Source organism: Bolinopsis microptera, chromosome 13, assembly GCF_026151205.1.
Source record: "Bolinopsis microptera isolate Bmic1 chromosome 13, MBARI_Bmic_1.0, whole genome shotgun sequence".
NCBI classification, from domain to species: Eukaryota; Metazoa; Ctenophora; class Tentaculata; order Lobata; family Bolinopsidae; genus Bolinopsis; species Bolinopsis microptera.
This window is the reverse complement of record NC_087084.1, coordinates 14460963-14486149: the sequence shown is the minus strand read 5'-3', so window position 1 is coordinate 14486149 and position 25187 is coordinate 14460963. Positions and strand designations below refer to the sequence as shown.

General features: G+C 39.6%; 3 protein-coding genes across 5 annotated transcripts in view; all 3 read left to right on the top strand.

The window, feature by feature from the left end:
• The first annotated feature begins 7945 nt into the window (after positions 1 to 7945).
• The window catches only part of LOC134825307 (methylcytosine dioxygenase TET-like), an 80428-nt gene continuing 63186 nt past the window's right edge, over positions 7946 to 25187 (top strand). For both annotated transcript variants that reach the window (XM_063837475.1, XM_063837474.1), the window contains exon 1: positions 7946 to 7963. The gene's annotated coding sequence lies outside the window, so the exon portion shown is untranslated. The remainder of the gene's footprint in view (positions 7964 to 25187) is intronic.
• LOC134825128 (uncharacterized) lies at positions 9884 to 12533 on the top strand. Its single transcript, XM_063837268.1, has 6 exons — positions 9884 to 10141; positions 10352 to 10439; positions 10695 to 10863; positions 11068 to 11166; positions 11446 to 11526; positions 11955 to 12533. The coding sequence occupies exons 1-6, from the start codon at positions 9884 to 9886 to the stop codon at positions 12073 to 12075; spliced, it is 816 nt and encodes a 271-aa protein (XP_063693338.1). The 3' UTR covers positions 12076 to 12533.
• LOC134825309 (serine/threonine-protein kinase 26-like) overlaps positions 13116 to 25187 on the top strand; it is a 30789-nt gene continuing 18717 nt past the window's right edge. Inside the window, exon 1 of one of the 2 annotated variants that reach the window (XM_063837478.1) lies at positions 13116 to 13204. In XM_063837478.1, coding sequence (XP_063693548.1) covers positions 13202 to 13204 — 3 coding nt within the window. In that variant the 5' untranslated portion in view covers positions 13116 to 13201. Of the gene's footprint in view, positions 13205 to 22682; positions 22819 to 25187 lie in introns of those variants that run through there. The other variant, XM_063837477.1, reaches the window with a different exon arrangement.

The following is a 25187-nucleotide window of genomic DNA, read 5'->3' as shown; positions in this document are numbered from 1 at the left end:
TAAATATTACAAACTAGTTTTAGTTGGAAGGAACAGTTAGTTCATGATTTTATAACTCAACTTAGAGTTCATAATTTACAAAACAGATATACATATAACTTATATTTAAATTTTGACTTAAATTTAAATCGTTAATAAATCTGAGGAAGGAACAACACAGGGTGATAAGTAAAACAAAATTTTAAGTAAAACAAAATTTAAATTTTATTGCCATATTACAATGAATAATAATATCATAATAAACATAGTTAAACTTAAACATCCGATAATAAACTCATGAATATTGGATATGCTAACGAAATTTAAAATAAGCTTTTTTACTATATAGTAGTGAACTACTCGAAGATTCGTCTCAATCATACATTTTTATCAGCGCAATTCAAAATTTAAATAAAAATTCTAAAGCAATAATAATAATAATTCTATACAGTTACATAATTGAAACAATTATGGCCCCTTATTGTGGGCAGAGTATGTGTCTTTGTTGAAGTGTCCTGGTATAAACTTATCTGAGTGACTGCATTAAAATAATTTAAGGAGAGTTCTCTTAAAACTTTAAAACAATGGGGATAAATGGGGATAAATACTAAGACCTAATAAAATCAAAACAAAATGCAGCCACCTAATTTGTTGTTAAGCTTTCTCTCCTCCTACGATTGACTAGTGGGACCATCTTTGGCGCGTATTAGGAACTTAGACCATTACAAATACCGTGCTGTAAGTTTGCAAGGTATGTGGACTAAGTAGCTATAAAGACTAGATAGCCTCTCCCACTGTCTATCTTGTTGGGCAGGTTACCCAAACTGGCATCTGAGTAGAATATTACTTGCAGTTCACCTTGATCAATATCCATTTCGGTATATTTGATCTCTTGGGGTCCATAGTTAACTTTCTTAACGACCTTGTTAAGAATACTGAGGTGTTTGACTTTAGCTGAACTTGTGTAGGTCGACAGTTCCATCGTGTCATAGCTGAGGTCAGGTCTGGTTTGACTACTTAGCCATAACAACTTCCCCAATGTTTCTTGATACTTGGTCTTCTCTGAATCATTCAAGAAACGCTCACTGTCTTTAGGTGATTTTGAGTTGACAGTTACAGGCTCAATGGACTTGCAGTATTCTCGCTGATTCACGGATATGTAACCATCTTCTTGAGTTATTGACCATCCAAGGTATGTGAAATCTTTTCCGTTCATTCTTGATATCTTGAAGTATGACAGTACTTTTCTCATAATCTCTCTCTGGAACTTGGTGTTCCCAGCATACAATAGATCATCAACGTGGGTTACTATGATACCACACAAACTATTCCTCTCATCATAGTACCTGAATACTGACTGATCTAGAACTGAGATAACACATCCAGCCTCTATGAGTCTATCTCTTAAAGTTAGATACCATCTTCTAGCACTATCACCCAAACCGTAAAGTGGTTTCTTTAGCTTCCAAACAATGCCTTTTCTCCTTATGTCAGTTGGTGGTTTGACAAAAATCTCCCTGTCGAGTTCATCTGCTTGGAGAAAAGCACTTGTTACATCTAAACTCTTTACTTCCCATTTTCGGCATGCAGCAACTGTGAACATGAGCCTCTTACTAATTTTATTCACAGTCGGAGCATCGGACTGTCCGTTAAGTTCTTCTTGGAATCCTCTGGCAACTAGTCTTGCCTTGTACTTTCCATCTCCTTTTGAAGTTATGACCCACCTAGACGTTACACTGGTTTGTCCATGGTCTTTAACTTCAACAAACACGTCGAATTCTTGAAATCTCTTGATCTCCTCCTCTTTAGCCTTGATGAGAGCTGGGTCGTCCTTTTCAACATCCGTTACAAGGTGGTAGGTACCTTGTACCTCAACCTCAACTTTATCAAGCAGTATGGGTTCTGGGTCTTCTATATCTTCTGTCAAGATGTTAAACTCGTTCTTCATCTTCCCAGTAGCCTTACCAGCTCTGCCGATGATGATACCATTTTTCCATTCTTCTTCATTACTATTCTTGTACCGTATCACGTCATCTTTCTTCAGTTTCAACTTTCCATTAGAAGTTGGCACAGGCTTCCATCCGCTGGATTGCGAAGGTGTACTTCCTGTATTAGGCTTAGCAGCGTTCTGGCTCATTCTGGGAACTCCAACTCCCGTCTGATTCTGCTTTTCAGAGGGTTTTTGTCCTCCAACTCCCACCTGACTCTGTTCTTCCGAGGGTCTTTGAATCTCGTCTTCTTCCAGCTCTTGAACCAAGTCACTGGGTTCAAGGATGTCGTAGTTGCTATCAGAATCTGGATCTGCATCACTATCCAGTGTTGATAGCATTCGTTTGACAGCTGCTGTGTCAGGCTCCTCCAACTGATCAGATTTTCCTTCTTCTGCATCCCCATTAATCTGACTGTCAGCCTCGTGCTTCTCTATTATCTTGCAAGGATGGACACGATACAGCAGTCCCCCATGCTTGATAACAATTATGTTGTCAATCTGTCCAACTACCACAGCAGGTCCTTGCCATGACTTGCTTTTCTCACGTTTGAAATAAACATTATCTCCATTCTTATACTGTTTATTCCTCCCTGCATACACACGTTCAGTAAGAGCTTTCTTGATGGTGCTGGTGTTCTCAAGTTGTACAAACTTCTTTCTTGCTGTATCCCTGGCGTTTATCATATTAGCTACCAACTTGCTTGTAGTTTCAGTCTTAAGGACTGATAGCTTCAGTCTTTCATCAAGTAAGCTGCTGTTGCTAGGATTGTAGCCGAACACTAGCTGACTTGGGGAGAATCCTTGCACGTTAGTCAGTGTGTTCTTGGCATTTACAGACCAGGAAATCGCAGTTTCCAAGCTACATCCTGTGTCTCCCATAGTTGAGTCTATCATCTTTCCCAGGATGCCATTATGGCGCTCAACCATACCGTTACAGAAAGGTGATTCTGCAGGACTAGTGGAGATAACGATGTCAAGTAGTTGGCACATTTCGTTAAACTCTTGATTGACAAACTCTCCTCCGTTGTCAGTTAAGAACTGACCAGGTCTTCCAAATACTGAGATCCAGACTCTGAATATTTTCTCCAGTATTTCATTAGCTGATTTGCTCTTTACGCTGATCGCCATTGCATATCGGGTTACACAATCGATCATGTGCAAAATAGTATCCCCAGACTCAAGCATCTTTAGATCCATCGCAACTCTTTCGTTGAAAGGTTTCCCTGCAGGTAGAGCAACTTTTCTATGCGGTATCTTCTTACTCTTGTGTCTCAGGCATTGATCACAAGATTTTTCTATCAGATCAAGCTCTTTGCACACTTCGCTCTTCTTCTCCAAGCTTGACTCTAACACAACTTCTTTGATCTTGTTAGCAGATCCGTGGGCAAAATACTTGTGTAGATGTTCTGCCGTCTTTTTACTATTCTCCAAATCTACAATGTATGATGCTTGATCAGTTGAAGCTGGCTTAGTCTTTGGGCTTGGTTCTGGTTCATCACACTTGATCACTTTTCTGGCTTCGAAGGGGATAATCATGTGACCAGAATCTGTTATAACAAGCTTCTTTGTCCGTCCAAATACCTTGATTTCGCTCCTCTGGAAATCTATCTGACAGCCCATCTTTGACATAGTTGTTCTGGACAAGAGTAAGGGTACGTCACTCTCCACAACGTATGTCCATAGCATGATATCATTCCCACAGATGGTTATGGGTATGTTCTTCCTCGTCGTACATATGATGGGGTCACTGTCACCAAATCTGAACACTTGATGACACGGCTCTTCTTGCACCAGTTTCTTCTCCCTAGTCGTCAGTGAATACTCAAATTTCGTCATCCACTGTTCCCCACAAACTGTAGCACTAGCGCCTGAATCCAACAAGGCACCGTTGTAGGTCTTATGGCACAAGAAAGTCTCACTGTTTTGGACGTTAGCAAAGGACTGGAAGTATTGCGTAGACTTCTCCGCTAGTCTCTTGGGACAGTCTGCAATTTTATGTCCTTCACCCCCGCAGTAGAAACAAACAAAGTTCTGATCCTTCCTGTTGTTCTGCTGGTTGTTCTGGATACTGTACTTTCCTCTTCCCCTGAAGCTGGAACCCCCTCTGCTGCCGTATCTGCCTCCTCTGTTGCTGTAGTTCCCTTGGTAGTTACCCCTGCCGCTGTAATCACCGCTGTAGTTACCTCTGTAGTTACCTCTTGAGCTAAAACTGTTTCCTGCCTTATAACCATGGTATGATCCTCTGTTTCCATACGATTTTGAGTCTTTGTTGTAGAAGGTCTCGTTCTCTGCCTCATCTGAACTAGTGAGCGATGTAGATGCTTGATTTCTTGAGGAACAGTCCCCTGACTGATCAGTCTCGCTTGAAGAGTGTCGATTGTACATCACTTCTTGTTTAATCGACATAGCTGATGTTCCCAGTCCCGAAGAACCCATCAGCGTACCTGATAGTCCTGTTCCAAACGTTCTCTTCAAAGCTCCTTCCACCAAACTGAGCTCGAGCTTCGTCACTGTAGCTCTAATTAAGGTCATACTGTTCTGTTCAAGACCACTGTTCTTGAGTAGGAAATAGCCAAGGACACCATCATCAAACATGTCTGTCTTGTCGCTCATCTGTTCTGCTATTTTCTTCTTGTAGTGAAACTCCCTGCAGTAATCTTCCATAGATAGATCAGCTGGTCTTTTATACTCCAAAAAAGCATCCAAAGCGTTAAACACTTGCTGGGTATTGTCTGGTAGGAACAGTTTGTCCATTTCTGCTATCAGTTTCTTTACTCCATCTTCTCCTTTCAAATCGTCGATTTTGAGTTGGATAGCAGCCTGCTCTGGTCTACCGCTCATACACGTTATAAGGGTAGCTGCTCTCTTGTTCTTAGTTGTGCTCGTTGAGACTTCCCATACAGTAACCCTTCTCTTCCAATCCCCATAACACGTTGTATCTGTTAACCTAGGGACTTTGTCTTCCCCCATGATTGATCTAATCGTTCCTTCCTGCTACCACTGTTAAATTGTATGTTCTGATCAATCACGGGAGACAAAGTAAAACAAGTTGTAATTTGGGTTAGTAACTAAATTTGGTAACAATTGGTTAAATGGGTTAGTAAATGAATTGTTAACAAATTGGTAATGGGTTAGCACACTAACGCTGCACTCACTATCACTGCACGTTACTCAACAGACCTCAAACACAACTCTCACTCACTTAACCTCGTGAGTGGTGTGGTAATGTGATTACAAACAAATCTTCCCAAAACTGTAAATCCTTCTTAATAACAGTTCAAACTTCTTATAAACTACTTCTTCTAACTTCTTCTAACTTCTTAGAAACTAATTCTTCTATCACTTCCCCAGAAGTGATGTGAACGTGTTGTGATATTCCCTTACTCACAAACACTAGATCTTCTCTTTAGGTTCTTCTGTGTGGTCCCCGTGACACACACACACACTGGAACTTGACTTGTCTGGCTTTCACTCTTACAGCAGCAGACACTCACTAGAACTAAAAACAACCCTGTAAATATAAGAAAGTATGTTAGAAAGTAGTAACACCAAAACTACAAACCTAGGACTAAAGGAACTACTACAAAGAAACTGAAACTACTACATAGAAACCAAAATAAGCTAAACATTACACTACCTGCCCTTCAGGGTTAGCTCTCGTTCCGTTCACCTGAATCCTCTATATTTACATCCTTGTTGTATTTACATGCTAAGGGAATGAGTGAGTGTGAAACAACAAAACATAACCACTCAGACATGTCTATGAATATAATAACTTAGAGGTAAAATATGATAGTGGTTGTCATAACTATTAGTACTAGGCTAAATACAAAGTGCGCAAGGTGAACTTTATGTAACGCGCGAGGACAAACGCGCTGTTGAATATCGATCACCTCTAGCGAGCCCGACAGATGGTAAGGTTTTTTGGGATGGAATGCATGCAAACGTGAACCGCTTTTTACAATTTCAATAGAAAAAATATGTGAAAATGAAATAGTTAATTGACGATGTCAATTCATCGCAGCTCGGCGAGGCACACTAGGTAGTGCGCCATCGACAGTGAGCCGCGCGTGCCGACTGTATGATGGTTTTTTAGCGCTAATTTCGGCCAGCACAATTTTCTTCAAATAAATAGATATTGAGTATCCTTCTCGACCTCCAATTGCAACAAAAATTGGTAAGCTTACTCATAGACTGACAAGGAAAGTGTCCGAAAAATTTAAAGCATATCCAACCATCAAACATTATGTTACAGCTAAAAGCAGCGTATTTTGCCCCATTTTGATCTCTATATCAACTCCGATATCCACCAAATTTTTCGGACAGTTGTGAAAGCCCTTTTGAAAGTTCGTCGCCAATTTTCAGAATGATCTCATTTTCACATAGCCATGTGCCTACGCGTACTGCGTGACGCGCTTGTTGCGCTACTGCAAGCGAGAGGGCTCTGGTTAGAGCAAATCTCATTTAAGGAACTGAATATAAATCTGAATAATTCGACAAAAATGGTCAAATTTGGACGAATTTGGTCAAATTACGCGACTTTTACAGCTACTTTTGCTCCAAAAGCCGCGCACCATCAAATATGGCACCTAGGCGAAACTCACTGATCTTTCCAAAAAGGTATGACAAATTTGGTATTGTGAAAATTCTCACAGTCTCTAGAAAACAGTGGTACAAAAATTTTAAAAATCCGAGCAAGTTTATTTTTATCGTGCACCCCCTAGGCACACTGGCACAGGAGCGCATTTTGCCAATTTAGCTGCATGCGAGAAGCCTCATTGAGAGAGCGGCGCGCGGCACAGTAACAAGTAACCAGTAACGCATTGCGCTACAAATGAAATAGTAACTTTATAGCGTAATACCTACTAATATTATATACATAGCTTGCAATTCTCTCGATCGCTCGGTTCCCGCCGCGGCGTTCTAGTTTTCGAGCTTCTTGTTGAATCTTACTAGGCCGCGCTCTGCCTGTCATTCCGCCGAATCTCTGTTCATATGCAATGTTTATAAACATGATAGCCTGATGTCCTCAGGTAAGCAATTGGCGCGGAGCACAGTCAATTCAAGTGTTGCAATTACCAGATCAGCACAATACCAAATACACGGGTAATTGCTCTATCCAGAGCCCTTGGCCCGTGGCGCGCGCATGGGTAACAGAAATGGTCTCAACAGGTGGGAATCGTAAAATATTTGTTTCAAGACCGTCGACGAGTCCAACTCGGCGCGCGTCTTGGTATAATGAACGACAGTGGTGTCACGACGTGATACAAATGACAAAGTTATAAACCTACAAAAATGGTCCATTGCTACCAACTGAAATTTTTTTAAATCAATAAACTTTCAAATTGTTATATAAATACATCATTTTATTTCAAAGAAAATCTCGCCGAATGACCTTACATGCCTTGACAAGTGACCGAGTGTAAACAAAATTAGGGACACCGAAACACCAGTTGACCAGTAAAGTGATCATAGCAATTACATCGTTGCGATGCTGCAACCAAAGCATGCTAGGTTTATTCCATTGAACTAATAAGGTTACAGCCTAAAATAAACAGCCCTTTAAACAAGCAAATATAAACACACATATACATGGTCCATGATGAAATTGAGTATTCCATAGGGTGTACCAAAATGGCATTAAATAGACTCTATCAGGGGGTACAGAGGTACCAGAACTCTTCCACCTACGGCAATAAGTGATTTGGACCTTAACCTGATCAACACTCCTAAACCCTAAAAGGTCATGGAGTGCTTGTTGGATAGGGGCCTAAACTGCTTTTTGTTGTGATGTGAATTTGTTATATATTGTTACAAAGGGTACCATTTTTAAAGAATTTTTATATAGGGTCATTGCTATATTATGTGTATATTGTTTGAAAAAAAATGTATTTGTTAAGTCAACAGTGAGTGTATTCTGGTTAAAATTATCTTTATCCCGGATGTTGTGAAAAGTAAATACTTTCAACACTACTGTATAACAAATAATTTGAGATCATGAATACGATGTAGTTACATTGAAACGTCGAGTAATCTCCTTTCCCTAATAAGAGCATTTTTACTTGTCGCAACAACCGGGATAAAGATAATTTTATCCAGAATACATTACAACAATGCGACTCATAAATAATACTCCAATCCGGATTTTACATCAACAGTGAGTCTGAGAAAATAAAATAGACTTTTGTTTATAATTTGCCCCATATTCTACTTTGAACTTAACAATTTTAAACTTTTTCAAATACCATACTATGATGCTTCAAAATCAAAACAAAAATCGTCAGGAACTTGTTCATTTGACTGCTAGAATAAGCAATGGTTGTATTATTTAAAGAGCTTATATATTATCGCTTAAAGAGCTTATATACTATAAAGCTGATGCTGAGCATATTTCACCGTTTAAAATTAGTGGATGTTGTCCAGAATTTAGAACAGAACTGACATTTATGCCGTGGGATCAGCTGATCACCTCATCAATTGATTAAGTGATCGACGCTCAGCTGCATGCTAACTAATAAGCAGCTCTGTTAGGTACCCAATCAGCTGCATGCTAACTAATAAGCAGCTCTGTTAGGTACCCAATCAGCAAAGATTTGCTCATAAAACGACTTATGTGAGGTTTTCAAGCTATTCAAGTTATTAACACCAATATATTAGATGGGGAATATACTGAATTTTTTCCCCTACTGTTGCCGTAGGCAAAAAGATCGTCTAGGGAATAAGTAATCGGGTTTGGATATATGAGGTGGCCCTACGGACCTGCGTTGATGACAAAAGTCTGCTCCTTCGCAATATAGACCACTCCCCTATAATTATGTGTATAGGAAGCGTCTGTTATGCTACGCGCGACGCTGGCCATGTGTTAATTAATTACAGTGAAATTCCTCCTTCGCAAAGTTATGCTAGTACTTTAGTTAAGTTTTCGAAATTGTCCCAAATTCAAACGAGGATTTGGCGCCCCCCTAAGACGGCGCCCCCCTGCACAGCGGGGTCAGCAGGGCCCTTTGTTACGCCACTGGTGCTCCGTCAGCACCGCTACATAGCGGTCTGCGAGTGTGTGCGGGCAGCTGTGGTGCGGCGTTGTGGGGTCGGCCACTCACGCTGAATAACAGAGTAGCCAAACCGGGGTCTATTACCCGTACGGCATATTATTACGCACAGGTGCCACTGGCGGCCCGCCGACCAGGGATGTCCGGTGGCAAGCTGGTCTACATATATGACCACCAAATCTGAAAGCAGGTTGGGGGCACTACGGAAAGCTTAGAAGCTTCCGTCAACTACTACTACTACTACTACTAAATTAATTATTAGAATTAATGGTACAAGTACATGGTAGGGAAAAGTGATCGTGCGTGGTTTAACCGCGGCAAAATTCTTGTTAAAGGTTTGATTTCAAATAGGGTCATTGTGATATTATGTATTTATTGTTTGAATACTTTTTACAGTCTAAAAATCTTGACTTTACTTAACCTATGCAACCGGCACTTGATGACGATTTTCCGGATGTTTCTTCTGAGCCGACTTCAGAGTTCAGGAGCTTGAATCAACTGCATGTCCTTAGCTCACCCCTTTGGAGTGGAGGCACTAGCCGGGGTCTAGCTATTTAATCCACCTCAACTTGATATTGTTTGCAGTACACATCATGTTGTTGTGATTCAATAATGAGCTCAATTTCATTGACGGGAGACAAAAGTGAAAGGCCATAATTCGTTTCAATTTCGTAATAAAATGTGCCGAAACTGGCCCTGTCTCACCAAAATCAGCCAAAATACCAATCATATATTCATCATTTTGAACAATTTTTTATTATTTCATTGAAAACTTATTGTTTTATTGAATAAATTTATTAAAGTCATTTACAACTGAATACAAGCATTCAATTTTCCCTAGTAACCCTTTGCAACTCAATAGGAAATGAATCGCTTAATCACACCAATCCTCTCTCCTTGTGGCAGTCTAATAGTCAGAAGCAAAGTGACTTTACAGAGAAGAGCAAGGACGCCAGAGTGGCATGAAAAAGAGGGCGGCAGCAAAACAGAAAAACTAGAAAAGCTGAAGAATGAACATGAGGTGATGAAGACACAGCTGAAGCTTCTGGGAGACAGGCTGAAAGAGAAAAACACTGTGACTTCATTTCGAGGGGTTCTTGTTGAAAAGACACTTACCAAGCGGGTCAGTTTCTTGAATTGTTTGTTTTCTTGTATCCTCTGATTTGGTGAACCTGCAGTGTGTCTCCATACTCATGGCATTATTTATGTCAATTAATGCACCTTAATACTACATTGGCCCAAGTGAAAGACAAATATTACTAAGAGTAATGGTATCCATTGTTGGTTCATAACGTTTTTTTACAGTGGTAATACTATGTACTGTATAATTCAGGTTGACGACATAGAAAAAGACTTGGTTGTTGAGAGGAAAGCTCAGTCAGAGAAGATGCCTTGGTGGGGCTACAAGCGTGCGAGACCAGGTTTGTTGCTTGAAATATTTAATTATCAATATACAGTAAATCCCTGATTTCCTGCGCCCGATTTACCACAAACCCCGATATACCGCGGCCATCTCCTTTCCCCCAAATAGGGCTTCTCGGTAAATCGGGGTTTTACTGTACCATTAATTTCTATTTAATAAAATCTCAAATATCTTAAAACAGGTTAAATGAATTAATTGCTTTTCTATTCAGAACAATGTGCCTCTTTTCCCTGCTATTGTAACCACTGTGCAGGTCACTCTAAACATGATAACTTTGCGTTCAACATTCCGCGTCGCTCGTGCTACCAGCCAGCAAAACGGAAATACAACGGCAGCGCGTGTACCATTTGCAAGGACCACTGGTATCCCATGTACACTGATGTGGAGAGGATTAAGAAGTATATCAACCCTGAAACTAACCAGTGAGTGGATCAATGACACAGAATTTAAAATAAGTTTCATATTTATCACCAATTTATCTGAGCTGAAAATGTTCAATGTAATGGATTTAAAAGTTACAATATTGTATGCTAAATAACACCTTGAAATACCTTATCATCACTTTTTAAACGTGAGACTCCTTAAATTCAGGAACTCTCAAATCACTAACAATTGTTCCTGCCCAGAGTGATACCAGTGACAGTGACAGGAGTGTGTTGGTACAAGCAGCATGTGTTAGAGGAAGCAGTGTACCGGGCTCAGAGCATGGGATATCTCAAACCACCGTTAGTATTATCACCTGTTTTATCCTGTATCAAATGTTATATAATGATGAAATGTTAGTTTTTACACAGAGGTCGACCGAGGGACTACTTTTGGCAGAGGCCGAACTAAAGGATGACTTTTTTGGCCGAGGACTCGGTCGACCCTTGGTTGCACATTAACATACTTCTTGCCTTTACAAACCACAGATTCTCAAGAATCACAATATAGTTAGTGCACTAAGAGAAACGTAATCTGCAGAATTGTGTATAACAAGTAAAATTACACATGTGTATTTTCAGGATCCCTCCCCGGAAGTTTAATTGGAGTTCAGCTGATGTGTACGGTAGAGACAGGTCAGAACTCTATGGACATAGAGAGAGGTGAGTTCTGTAAATCACTATAAAATAATATATTGTATAATATTTAACCTATCAGGTAATTAGTAATTAGGTTAATTAGGTAATTAGTCCAGTGTTATCTAACTGAGTATTGCTATGTTTGTTAGAGGAAACACCCCACTTTATGCGATCTCGTCGGTCGACTCAGCCGAATGATAGGAAACTTGATTTAGGGTTAAATGAGAAGTGGTAACTGCTAAAAGATCAAGAATCTTACTATGGTACCCCTTCAGTAAATCTACATTGTAGTGAACTGTAAAAATAGTACATAAACTATTAACTATATTGCTATGTTTGACGAGACACTCCACTCTTGAGTACCAACTATACGTTTCTATTGTACAGCTAATTTCTAGTGCCACTATGTTGCATGTTTAATAATACTTAATATTCTAACTCCCTCCCCTCAGATACCACCAGAGTTACAGGCATCTCCCCGGTAACATACACTACCAACCTGGCAACCCGCACTGGGAACATTTACCTGCCAGGACAGAGTCTGTGGAGCCCGGTTTTATTGGGTACGAGTGAGAGAAATTACTAATTGGGTGGTTAACCAATTAGGTAATTAGTCGGTAATTAGGTAATTAGTTGGATTTTGTATCAGGTTGAGTTATGGCTCCGTGACAAAGCTTAGTTAATTTATTATAATCACAGTGATGACAGCTCTTGTTTAATGTTTTAGTTTTATTTGCGCACATTAAATTGTGTAATTGTGTCTTGTTTATAAGGGGAGGGTTGTACTGAGTTTAGTAACTTTGTGTAACTTTAGTAACTGAGTTTAGTAACTTTGTGTAACTTTAGTAACTGAGTTAAGTAACTTTGTTTCAAAAAACATCTTTTGTTTACTATAGAGGTCGTTACTTGGAAAGGTAATTTATTATAATTTATTGTAATTTCTTATGAATAGTTTATACAGATTTTGAGTGATGTGAAATCTCCATAAAATTGCTGATAATGATATTTTGATAAAGGTGATTTACATATAACTAGTGTAGTTATTATTAGTCTGATGCACTTCCCACACATAAATACAACGTGATGCCCATATAAGGAGTGTATACTACACGTGATGCCCATATAAGGAGTGTGTACTACACGTGATGCCCATATAAGGAGTGTATACTACACGTGATGCCCATATAAGGAGTGTATACTACACGTGATGCCCATATAAGGAGTGTATACTACGTGGCTATTATAGTTATGAACTTTCAGTCATTCTAAGTGGAGGCTCATATTTCACGTAATGTTCATTCTTAATTGAATTCGAAATAGAACTTGAACATTAACAACGTTATAGTACTTTATATTACACATTACACTCCTTATAATACACATAACAGGACCACAGGACTACAGGTATATATCAGTTCATTATGCAATCATTATGCATCCTTAGTAGATCACAAAACTGTCATATGTGTATCATATATCACACATATATCACACATATTATCATAATATCACACATAATATAACACACCCACACAATCTACAATTCACCAATTGTGATATGTGTGATATATTTGTGTGACGTTTGTGTGATGAAACTAACACTATAACGTCTAAGTAGAGATGATGGAATGAAGCTTGAGACAGGTGGAGAGACAAGAATACCTGAGCAGCTATGTGAATAACAACCACAAGTCAAATAATGGTGAGTCATTTTATAATTTATTATAGCATATATCATTATAGTATAATATTTGTTATATTATATATTTATACTGTTAATAACTGTTTAGTGCAAGTGTTTGGATACTGTTTGTGTTTAGTTTACGTCAGATTTGTTGTTGAGATTGGCACTCTGATATTGATATTAAAGATGAAGGTATCAACAGAGATGTTACTCAAATGTTTGCTACAAAAAGTCACTTAGTCATATTAAAATGAGCATTTGGCCATATAAATATGATTGTGGATATTGCGTCCACATCTTGCACCCGTGCTGAGCTCTTCTTAACTCCATAGCCCCCCTAGCTCGAAGTGTCTTGGTTATTAATCATAAAGTAACTAGAAAAACAGTAACAATACATTAGTTGTACGTGACAGAGAACTAGTGTTATTATTGGATTACTTTCCACTTGTACCACATCTCGATAAGTAGCGACATACGTTCTTAATAAAAGATGAAACAGCGGTAATATTACATCCTGATAGGGCAGCAACAAAAATTAAATGAATCAAGAGAAGAATTCTATAAATAATTAAATCAAGTACCTAATAAAAACCATATCGAAATATCTGCAGCTTCTATTTTCCTTTAGTTCGAATTTTACGATTAAATTACAACTTAATTGTAGTAATTGTAATACCCTATAACGTAAGATCGTGCAGTTAAAGAGAATTGTTGTTTTCTTGAACTAAATGGTCCCCTCTCACAGACTTAAGTAACTAGCTTCACAACTGCTAATAAGTACATTTATTGAGTTTTTATATGTTGGTATCCAGGACAGGTTTTAACCAGGTAGTTAGTATTTAAACTAACTTTAGTATAGCTAGTCCACACTCCACATCTTATCTACATAACATGAGGGCTCTTATGTACCACTAATCTGAAGCCAATAGCCTGATACAGGAACTTTGTACTACAGGATAGTAGTACAGAAAACATTGCAAAGTACATTACAAAAGGTGTCAGGTTTCAAATTGAGAGCAGTTAACGTTGTATTTAAGGAATAAGTGTGTAGTAAGTAGTTAGCTACTTTTCAAACCATTGTCTTGCTCCTTAATGTTGCTCCTTAATGTTGCTTCTTAATGTTGCTCCTTAATGTTGCTCCTTAATGTTGCTCCTTAATGTTGCTCCTTACTGTTGCTTCTTACTTTTGTTTCTTAATGTTGCTTCTTACTTTTGCTCCTTAATGTTGCTCCTTACTTTTGTTTCTTAATGTTGCTCCTTAATGTTGCTCCTTACTTTTGTTTCTTAATGTTGCTCCTTAATGTTGCTCCTTACTTTTGTTTCTTAATGTTGCTTCTTACTTTTGCTCCTTAATGTTGCTCCTTACTTTTGTTTCTTAATGTTGCTCCTTAATGTTGCTCCTTACTTTTGTTTCTTAATGTTGCTCCTTAATGTTGCTCCTTAATGTTGCTCCTTACTTTTGTTCCTTACTGTTGCTTCTTAAGGCTAATACTTTTGATTTTTAACTTTGATTTCTAACAATTCAGCTTGGTTGTCATTGAAATAGGCTGAAATAAGCTCCGATCTTGTGATTTGGTCCATATATTCGCTCTAGTCAGTTGTGTACATTTCATATTATACATATTGTAGTATAATATAATATAATATAATATAATATGTTAAATGTTAATGTGTGTCAAAATACTGCGATGGAAACAGGGGCTCTTGTTAGTTGATCACGTGGTGTTGATAAGAGCCTCCTATTGGTCAGTAAGAAACTTTTACTTCATGATGAGGTCAAGAGAACAAACCTGGCCTCGTCTCAATCAGTCCCACCCCTTCTGTCTAGATTAGTTTGTAACGGAGTTGTCCCTTACATCACCCTATAACAAGACCGGATATCAATCACGTGACGTTTTAACCAATCAGGTTTCACTATGACAACCCACGTGATTTTCCCACCCAATCAGATGTGTCCTAGGTAACGCACGTGACAGGATTCTGTATCTATTTATAGGTCGTGCAGCTCGCCTTGTTATAGGATGTTAGTACATATTTGGGTTAATGAATAGTTCCTTTATTCTAACAGTTGATTTTGTAAGCTTGTGTGCAGCCACCCTTTTGTTGGGGCGTAATTAGAATCTGCACGTGTATTGTTCAAATACTTTGAATATTTGTGGGTGCTGCACTTCATTCAATAGTAGAAGAGTGTATATAATAATGTCACCTTGCATCATACATATATAATATGTATATAGTAAGATCTATATAATATGGTGCGGTAATAATGAGAGAATCTGCTTTCAACCAGTAACAGGTGATCATGCAGCAGTAGACATGTGGGCAGAACCTCACAAATATCACGTTACAGAAATACAGAAAAACATATTCTAGTTCTACTGGGGGCCGGGGGGGGGGGGGGGGCTTTTAAATTTAATATTTGACATTTTCCCGTAAACAGATTACAGATATTCCTTTTTAGGTTATTTTTCAATAGCAGTTCTTATCCACATTTCAAAACATCTTCCCCAGCTCTCTTAATAAGGTCCGAACTTACACGTTGTCCCCCCCCCCCCCCCCTGACATCCCCCCTCTTACTCTTCAAAAAGTACTAATGGATTGCGTGAGACACACTGAACTCTACTCAATGTTACGTTCTGCAGTCTTATCATGTGATATATTATACAGTGTTATATACAGTGTTATTATACAGTGTTACGTGTACATGGTAAACTGTAGGCATTTCTATTCATCCCTTCCTGGGGGGTCGCTTTTTAACTCTTAAGATAAACTTTAAATATATCGTAATTAGAGCTCAAAATAATTATTTTGTAGTTAGATGTCTTTATCTTACAGAACGAGCCACATCAAGTGCTTTTTGTGCTCGTTTCATCATCATAGGTCACTTAGCAGTTTTAATAAGATTTTTCTTAAATTTTCTTTCATGCAACCCTATAAGTTTCTTGCACAATCGCTTTTCTGGCTTTGAATATTCGTACCCGAATCGGTCTCATACCCTCTATTGTTCTACGTTTGCTGTTCGTTGAACGAGAGGTTGTTGGGCCAAGCTCGTATTTTTACCCACCTCCTCCCCTCTCCTCACCCCTCCTCCCCTCTCCTCCCCCTCTCCTCACCCCCTCCTCTCCATTAAGATATCATACAAATACAGTTGTTGTTCCGGTTTGAAACCAGCTCACTGCATGGTTTTATGGCTTGTTTCCATATAATCAGTAACTACCAACTAATCCCTGGACACGTCAACATGATGAGCTTTACTAATTGACACCCACTTAATTGATAACCCCTAATTTCCTGGTTCTATAACGTAATGAACTCCACATTGTTTTCCGCACATTTCCCTCGTCACCTCTGAACCATGTTGCGCTAATCACAACTCATCAAACATGGGAAACATGCCGGGTCCTTAACACTGAACAGCGGCATTGAACCCGCAGAACCGGGCACTGAGCACCCAGAACCGGGTATGTGTCCACTTCACCCCAATTCCCATCTTCAGTCCCACACCAGGGTTGCGCTTGACAAACCACCCGCTTCTCCTCGACATATCCCTGACATTCCTACCCCACCGCTCTGCACGCTGATTGGTTGTCAGCACTCTGTACTGCTCACTGATTGGTCAGTCCTTTCTGTCAACACATGTATCGTAACCCTACTCTGCAGGCCACTGTTAGCCTTATAAGGAGGCTGTACATACCAATATGTGTTGTATTATGTGCGTGTCTGGCGTGTAATCCAGCTCTGGTTCCCTTGTAGATCATCTGGCAGGAATGTAGTGAAGATTCTTCTTCTTGGAGGAATGTAGTGAAGATTCTTCTTCTTTTCCAGGTTTAACTGGGGAGTTGAAAGTTAAAACTGATTTGTTTGGGAGTGTTGGTTGTAGTTATGTAGAGTTGAGTTGATGACACAGCCTAGCCATGCAGTAACTGGAGTTGAGATAGTGTCTCCGTTGCGCTTGTAAACATTTACTTTCCTCAGTACGTAATCTAGTTATTTAGTATATTATATATAGTTGACAGAAAATCATTTCTTCTAAAACTTAGTTCTTATTGTTAAAAGTTAGCATTTCCCGTTTTCTTTGCTCAGCTGAGCATATAATGCACAATGTTTGAGTGCGAGTGCATAAAATGCACATTAGGTTTCCTCGCGGACCTTGTAGATCTTCTCTTTCATCATCCTGTGCTCACTGTGTACTGGCTGTCAGATAATCATTATGTTGAAATCAGATATTGAGTGACACGCACGGTTTAGTTTTAGAGGCTAGCTTCCTGGCTTGCACTTGACGACTGTTGAAATCTTTACAGTCCTGTTTTCCCTTTTGCAGGAGGAATTTACCTTCAGAGGAGGAATTTATTAATTTTTATTTATTAATTTCCTTGTTCTTGAAATGTGCTGTTTTAGTTAAGATCGTAGAAACCCTTCAGCTCTCCGAAAATCTGAATTGAAGCATATTGTTATATTTTAACTAACCAGTTATCAGCTAGTTGTTCATGTTGTACTTTCCTTATTTTTGTAATGTTTGTACTGCTCTTTACTCTTTAGTGGTTTTGGTAATTCTTATTCATTTTACAGACCCGATAATAATTGTGATAATAGTGATAACAATTGAAGGAGTTCAACGTTAGAGTTCAACATTAGGGTCAACATTAGAGTTCACATTAGAGTTCAACGTTAGAGTTCAACGTTAGAGTTCAACATTAGGGTTCAACATTAGAGTTCACATTAGAGTTCAACATTAGAGTTCAACATTAGAGTTCAACGTTAGAGCTCTTTCTTTAAATGTACTGACACACTAGTACTTGTTGATGAACTTGATGAGGACAACATTAGAAAAGTGCTGCAATTGTTAAAAACGGCTAGTTAGATAGTCTAGAATGTTCTTACAACTCTTCTGTATAAGTAGTAGAGTTTACTTTGCTACACTAGTAAAGTCTATTTAGTATATGGTTATATTGTAGCTGTTATGGCCGTAGCTTTCATACTTTCAGTAATGGCCGTAGCTTTCATACTTCCAGTAATGGCCGTAGCTTTCATACTTTCAGTAATGGCCGTAGCTTTCATAGGTGTAACCGTCCAGTTCTTTTAAAATATTTTTACTAGCAGGTGCAGTATAATTCTAAAAACTCATTAACGGGTTTACGGTGGTTGTTTTACCAAAAACGTTATTAATGATTTAGCCGCTAAACATTAACCCAATAGATTAATACTGATAAGGTAAGTTATAACTTATTTCCTCTCTACTTTTAATTTGATCTGACATGCGGATAATTTATAGTGGTCCTTGGGGGGGGGGGGGGGGGGGGGGTCCCTTGCTAAAGCCAAAGGTAGTGAACTATATTTATAACGTTAATGCCTTTTCAACGGTCTATTTTGTTATAATCGGGTTATGTATATATATTATATAATGTACACGGGTTGTGATGTTGGCCCAAATATCAATGCCCACCCAAGCAAACTGATGAAATCTGAAATTAAATGGTTGTCTCTCTCCACCAGGAACCTTCACCTGCAAGTTAATCAAATTTTACCTGTCACTAATTCCCTTCATCACACCGAGTATTATTAGAATATGTCCCCCGTGTCTTGTAGCTGAGTGTCTTGTAGCTGAGTGTCTTGTAGCTGAGTGTCTTGTAGCTGAGTGTCTTGCAGCTGAGTGTCTTGTAGCTGAGTGTCTTGTAGCTGAGTGTCTTGTAGCTGAGTGTCTTGTAGCTGAGTGTCTTGTAGCTGAGTGTCTTGTAGCTGAGTGTCTTGTAGCTGAGTGTCTTGTAGCTGAGTGTCTTGTAGCTGAGTGTCTTGTAGCTGAGTGTCTTGTAGCTGAGTGTCTTGTAGCTGAGTGTCTTGTAGCTGAGTGTCTTGTAGCTGAGTGTCTTGTAGCTGAGTGTCTTGTAGCTGAGTGTCTTGTAGCTGAGTGTCTTGTAGCTGAGTGTCTTGTAGCTGAGTGTCTTGTAGCTGAGTGTCTTGTAGCTGAGTGTCTTGTAGCTGAGTGTCTTGTAGCTGAGTGTCTTGTAGCTGAGTGTCTTGTAGCTGAGTGTCTTGTAGCTGAGTGTCTTGTAGCTGAGTGTCTTGTAGCTGAGTGTCTTGTAGCTGAGTGTCTTGTAGCTGAGTGTCTTGTAGCTGAGTGTCTTGTAGCTGAGTGTCTTGTAGCTGAGTGTCTTGTAGCTGAGTGTCTTGTAGCTGAGTGTCTTGTAGCTGAGTGTCTTGTAGCTGAGTGTCTTGTAGCTGAGTGTCTTGTAGCTGAGTGTCTTGTAGCTGAGTGTCTTGTAGCTGAGTGCCTTGTAGCTGAGTGTCTTGTAGCTGAGTGTCTTGTAGCTGAGTGTCTTGTAGCTGAGTATGAGCTTTCTCTTTCTACTGGGGGATATTATTGCATTGTAGCGGAGCTTTACTGAGAGATATTGTACTAGATACCGCTCTTACAATTTGCATTATTGAATTTGAGTGGGAACTTGTACTTGGGGGCTATTGTTGTGAGATTCATCTCAACGTCACGTCACTTTCATAGCTGAGTATGAGCTTTCTCTTTATTCTGGGAGATATTGTACTAGGTACCGCTCTTACAATTTGCATTGTAGCGGAGCTTTACTGGGAGATATTGTACTAGGTACCGCTCTTACAATTTGCATTATTGAGTTGGTAGCCGGGGGCTATTGTTGTGTTAGATGTAGAGATTCATCTCAACGTCACGATGCTTTCATTGTTACAGTGTACCACTTATGATATAAGTACATACCTTCCCCCTCCAGACCTACTTACTAGTCTGTACCTACACATTTGTTGGTAACGTCCTTTTACTGTGCTGTTCCCTTTTGGAGTCAGCCTTCCTCTCCCCTTCATATTTGACGTTATTATTTTCATATCGAAGTCAGTATAATTCGAATTTTCACGTATTGAACCGTCGTTTTTAAACAACCTTCAGAATTAACTACTCAAGTTGATAATTTTCATAAAAATACTTTTAGATCATAAAAATAGACCATGAAATAAAAATACTTTTAGATACAAAATGCTTTTAGATCATACAAATACTTATAGATCGTAAAAATACCTATAGATCATAGAACCAGCCATGTTTTCCGTTGTGGAAAAGTCTATTGCAAGGAGGAACTCTATGGTGGACCACGCATTCGGTCGACAGAACTCCGGGACCGACAAAGCCACTGAAAAAAGCGGAGGCAAAAGCGGCGGCAAAGTCCTCAACTTCAAATACGTAGCGGAGGACTTTGTTGTGCTGGAGTCCGACTTTGGTCACCCGGACATTTCCTTGTGTTTGGGAATTGTCAAGAAATTCGATCTGATCACCCGAAAGTACTTCTGCAACAAGGAGGTTGGGTTTGATGTCCGGATACCGTTCGGGAGGGTGCTGAACGAGATGAGCACTCTGAGGTTCATGCCGGACTGTGATGACGTCAGACTGGCTCTGATCTGTATGGCACAGAAAGCAAACGATCTGGTTTACGACTTTACAATTGATAAGTTCGACAGTGAAGCGTTCCGACGGTGTTTTGTTGATGTCAGTAACATTGTCTTGTTGGAGTTAAAGAAGCTAGTTTTGCGTCCCAAACCCATCGACCCAGAACGTAAAAGTGGAGGAGCTACAAACAACAAGGTTGTCTACAAGGCTGCTGATTTAGCTGACCCTAAGTCCGATGCACCTGAAGCTATCAGGACAAGGTTTAACATAAAGGCGGTCATGGAGAACGCCTCTGATGGTGTGTGGGCCTCTAGAGAGGACCTGATCAGGTTCCATTGCTGGAAGCTAGTCAAGCTGGACCCAGGTCTGCAGCAGTCTATTAAGATGGATCTGGATGATTTGTTTTACCAAGTCCTGCCCCTGGAGGTTGAGGAATATGTTGCAATTGTGCCTAGCAACAACAACTGTGCCTAGCAACAACAACTGTTGTGCCTAGCAACAACAACTGATGTGCCTAGTAACAACAACTGTCTAGCAATAACTGCCTAGCAATAATTGATGTTTTGGGAAAGAAGTTAATGAACTTTGTTGATAAAATATTGTGATATAGTGTCATGTGAGATTAATCATCATTACTGACTACTATACTGACTACTGTGCGTGATCTTTACATCGTCTTTCTTTTGAGTGTAGCACTAATAGTAACTCAATTCTACTAATACTATTTTAGTCTTTCAATTTATTTTATCTGTCTGTTTTAGGATATTACTGCTCATGCTCTACTGCTCTGTACTTTTATTTAAAGATGGATTTTACATGATATAGTGTTTAGGTAGCTATATATGAAGAAATTGTTATTGTGTTTGTCAACACAAATGTTAGAGTATGTGTTATGGAAATAACCATAGAACTATTTTCGAGCATTGTTAATTAGAGAAGAATTGTTATTTTGTTGAAGAATTTTATAAAGAATATTATTCCTCTTTGGAAAGATTGAATTATTATTTGAATTACAAAATCTATTTTAAACACCTAGTTAAAAATAACTCCGTTTTGTAATAATAATATATATTATTTGTAATAATGATATATTAAGATGTATAATGTAATTTTATTTTCTTTAATCTAATGAAATCTGGGTCCGATGTCTATTTATAGGACCCCAATATAGCATGTTGTTTATTTCATTAAATGTGTTTTCTATTATTCTTGAATTTATTTGCTTAAAGTAAGTCTTATGTTATGCTTTTATCTATTCTTGTGATCTTTTTAAATGTATTTTTACTAAATGTGTTCTTTTTAAATCTATTTTAACTTTTAACGTGTTCTAATTTTGTGTAATCTTTATAAAATAACAGCGAAACTTCCAACTTCGAGTTAGTTTAAACTTCCAAGCAAATGCACAAATGCCGGGCAATCTTTTCTCAAAATGGTTGTACACAATTGGATTTCGCCGGACATGAAATTCCGGAATTTACTTGTCCGGTGCTGTGTAATTTGGTCCGGTATGAGCTGAGTTGGAGTTTTACTGTAAACCTGTTTGTCGATCTGTTATCTAGATCTTTGTTATTTAATCTATAATTTCTAATTTCTTACATTTTAAGTTCTGTGAAGCCAATTACGCCAATCTAAACAATTTGTGTTATTATTTTACGTTATTTTAACTTGCTGTGTGTTTCTTATTTCTTTGTCAATAATCTGTAAATATTTAGTCAATTCCGATTTTCGAATTAAAGTCGAATTTGAAATCTGTTTATATCTTAACTTTTATGTGCTTTTATTAAGTTAATCATGTTTTAATATCTTATTGTTTAAAACTTATAAAATCTGCTAAATTCTATACTCGTTTAAATATTCTAAATATAATAAATAATCTTTGTAAATAAAAACTTAAAACCTTTCTGCATTAATATTTGTTTCTCACTTGACTCATAAACCTAAAATGACACTAAAACAACAATGAAGATCGCTAATTTACTCACCTGAAGTCTTAACTGATTAGAAACTAAACTAGAAACACTTGTATTTTAACAGAGAAACAAACTGTATAAACCCTTTAAACCAGAACCCTAAACCACCACATAACACCATAGTACTAGAGAAACCAGAGACCACGTGACATATGACCACGTGACATGTTGTGACAGTAGCTCGTTGTAAAATGGCAGTTTCAGCCATCAGGAACCCTAACGATATAGCACACCTTTACAACAGACAAGTTAAGAAGGTATGTATGGGATGTAGAGTCTTCTTCCCGACCAGAGCGGCCGGGGGTGTACCCGACCAAGGCCAAGGGGGCCGGGGGTGTACCCGACCAAGGGGGCCGGGGGTGTACCCGACCAAGAGGGACCGGGGGTGTACCCGACCAAGGGGGGGCCGGGGGTGTACCCGATCAAGGGGGGGCCGGGGGTGTACCCGACCAAGGGGGACCGGGGGTGTACCCGACCAAGGGGGCCGGGGGTGTACCCGACCAAGGGGGCCGGGGGTGTACCCGACCAAGGGGGACCGGGGGTGTACCCGACCAAGGGGGCCGGTGGTGTACCCGACCAAGGGGGACCGGGGGTGTACCCGACCAAGGGGGCCGGGGGTGTACCCGACCAAGGGAGACCGGGGGTGTACCTGACCAAGGGGGGCCGGGGGTGTACCCGACCAAGGGGGGCCGGGGGTGTACCCGACCAAGGGGGCCGGGGGTGTACCCGACCAAGGGGGCCGGGGGTGTACCCGACCAAGGGGGGGGGGGGGCCGGGGGTGTACCCGACCAAGGGGGGGGGGGCCGGGGGTGTACCCGACCAAGGGGGCCGGGGGTGTACCCGACCAAGGGGGGCCGGGGGTGTACCCGACCAAGGGGGGCCGGGGGTGTACCCGACCAAGGGGGCCGGGGGTGTACCCGACCAAGGGGGCCGGGGGTGTACCCGACCAAGGGGGGGGGGGGGCGGGGGTGTACCCGACCAAGGGGGGGGGGCCGGGGGTGTACCCGACCAAGGGGGCCGGGGGTGTACCCGACCAAGGGGGGCCGGGGGTGTACCCGACCAAGGGGGCCGGGGTTTATAGTAGATTGTAGCCACCTATTTAGTGAATAGTGGGACAATTTTAATCACATTTTTAGTCTTTCTTTGACATTGCACCACTCGTGTCAGCACTGAATAAGGCTAGAGTTTGTCTGGAATCTCAAACATTGTCAGACAGTTAATTTGTGCGTTATTTTTGCGTTATTTGCGTCAATCGTTGTTTTTAGTGATTCTTCCATATTTTAGGGTTTTAAAAACTTTTCAAGTATGGAATCTTGAAATGCATGGAATGTTATTTGTTGTCACGTAGAAAAAGAGGAAAATTAAAAAGTGGATTACTTGTTAGTTGTTATCACACATTGTGATTTGTTACTACAACTCGCTGCAGTGCTTTGCACAATTATTGTGAGAGTTCGTCCAAAGCACTGCTGAGTGTAATAGTCGTCAACTTAAAACTGTCTTAAACTGTAAATAGAAAATCGTAAATCTATCATTTATTGTGAGGTATAACCTATACACTAGGAGGAGAATTAAGTGAATTACTTTTTATCACATATTGTGATTTGTGACACACAGCAGTGCATTGGACGAACTCCGATTCTAAAGCACTGCTGAGTGTTACTGTCGTTAACTGAAAACTGTTTTCAACTGTAAATAGAAAATTGTAAACCTATCCTTATTGTGAGTTATAACCTATACACTAGGAGGAGAATTAAGTGAATTACTTTTCATCACATATTGTGATTTGTGAGTATGACACACAGCAGTGCATTGGACCCATTCTAAAGCACTGCTGCGTGTTACAGCTGTCGTTAACTGAAAACTGTTTTCAACTGTAAATAGAAAATTGTAAACTGTGAATCGTAACCTGTAACCTGTGTATTGTAATCTATAAACTGTCTAATGTGAATCGTAACCTATAACCTGTGATTTGTAATCTGTCAGTTGTGAATTAAAGGACCAGTTAACTGAAAAAAAAGTTATCCTCATATTTTGACAGATTGTGACAAATAGCAAACTAAGCAACGAGTCGAAATTCCTAAATCTCTAACTGCTCTCTAACGCGTGTAATTAGCGTTTGTATTATTTTGGCGATGACGTCATAAAGTCCCTCTTGCGCGCAGAGTAGCTCGTGAGACTGTATTTTACAGGTAAAAAATGGACATAATACAATCTTTTCCCCCGAATAACTCGAAAAGTAAGTAATTTAGGGTACATGTTGCTTCATAAGTTGTATATAAACATGGCCATTCTGCACAATTTGCACACATTCAAAAACCTTTAGGGCCTTCATAGCCCAATTAACCAGATACCCATAGTTTTGCATGATTTCTGGAACCGAAAATCAGTTTTTCGCCAATAACTGAAAAAGTAAGCACTTTAAGGCATATGTTTGTTCGTAAGTCATATATTAATATGCTAATTGCGGTTCTTTTGCATCCTGTCTGAAGACTCCATCACGATCATATCGAAAGTGGGCTTAGCACCACGCCCAAAATGGTTTTTGGCGAATTTATCGAAAAGTAAGGATTTTAGGCCATGTGTTGCTCAATAACTCCTATATAAACATGCATATGCGGCTTCGTTC

Bases quoted from the DNA above. Each gene is read 5' to 3' on its own strand.
- LOC134825128 (XM_063837268.1), top strand. From the start codon at position 9,884: ATGAATCGCTTAATCACACCAATCCTCTCTCCTTGTGGCAGTCTAATA. The intron at 10,142-10,351 runs GTCAGTTTCTTG...TGTATAATTCAG, and splicing joins AAAAGACACTTACCAAGCGG to GTTGACGACATAGAAAAAGA. The intron at 10,864-11,067 runs GTGAGTGGATCA...GTTCCTGCCCAG, and splicing joins ATCAACCCTGAAACTAACCA to AGTGATACCAGTGACAGTGA.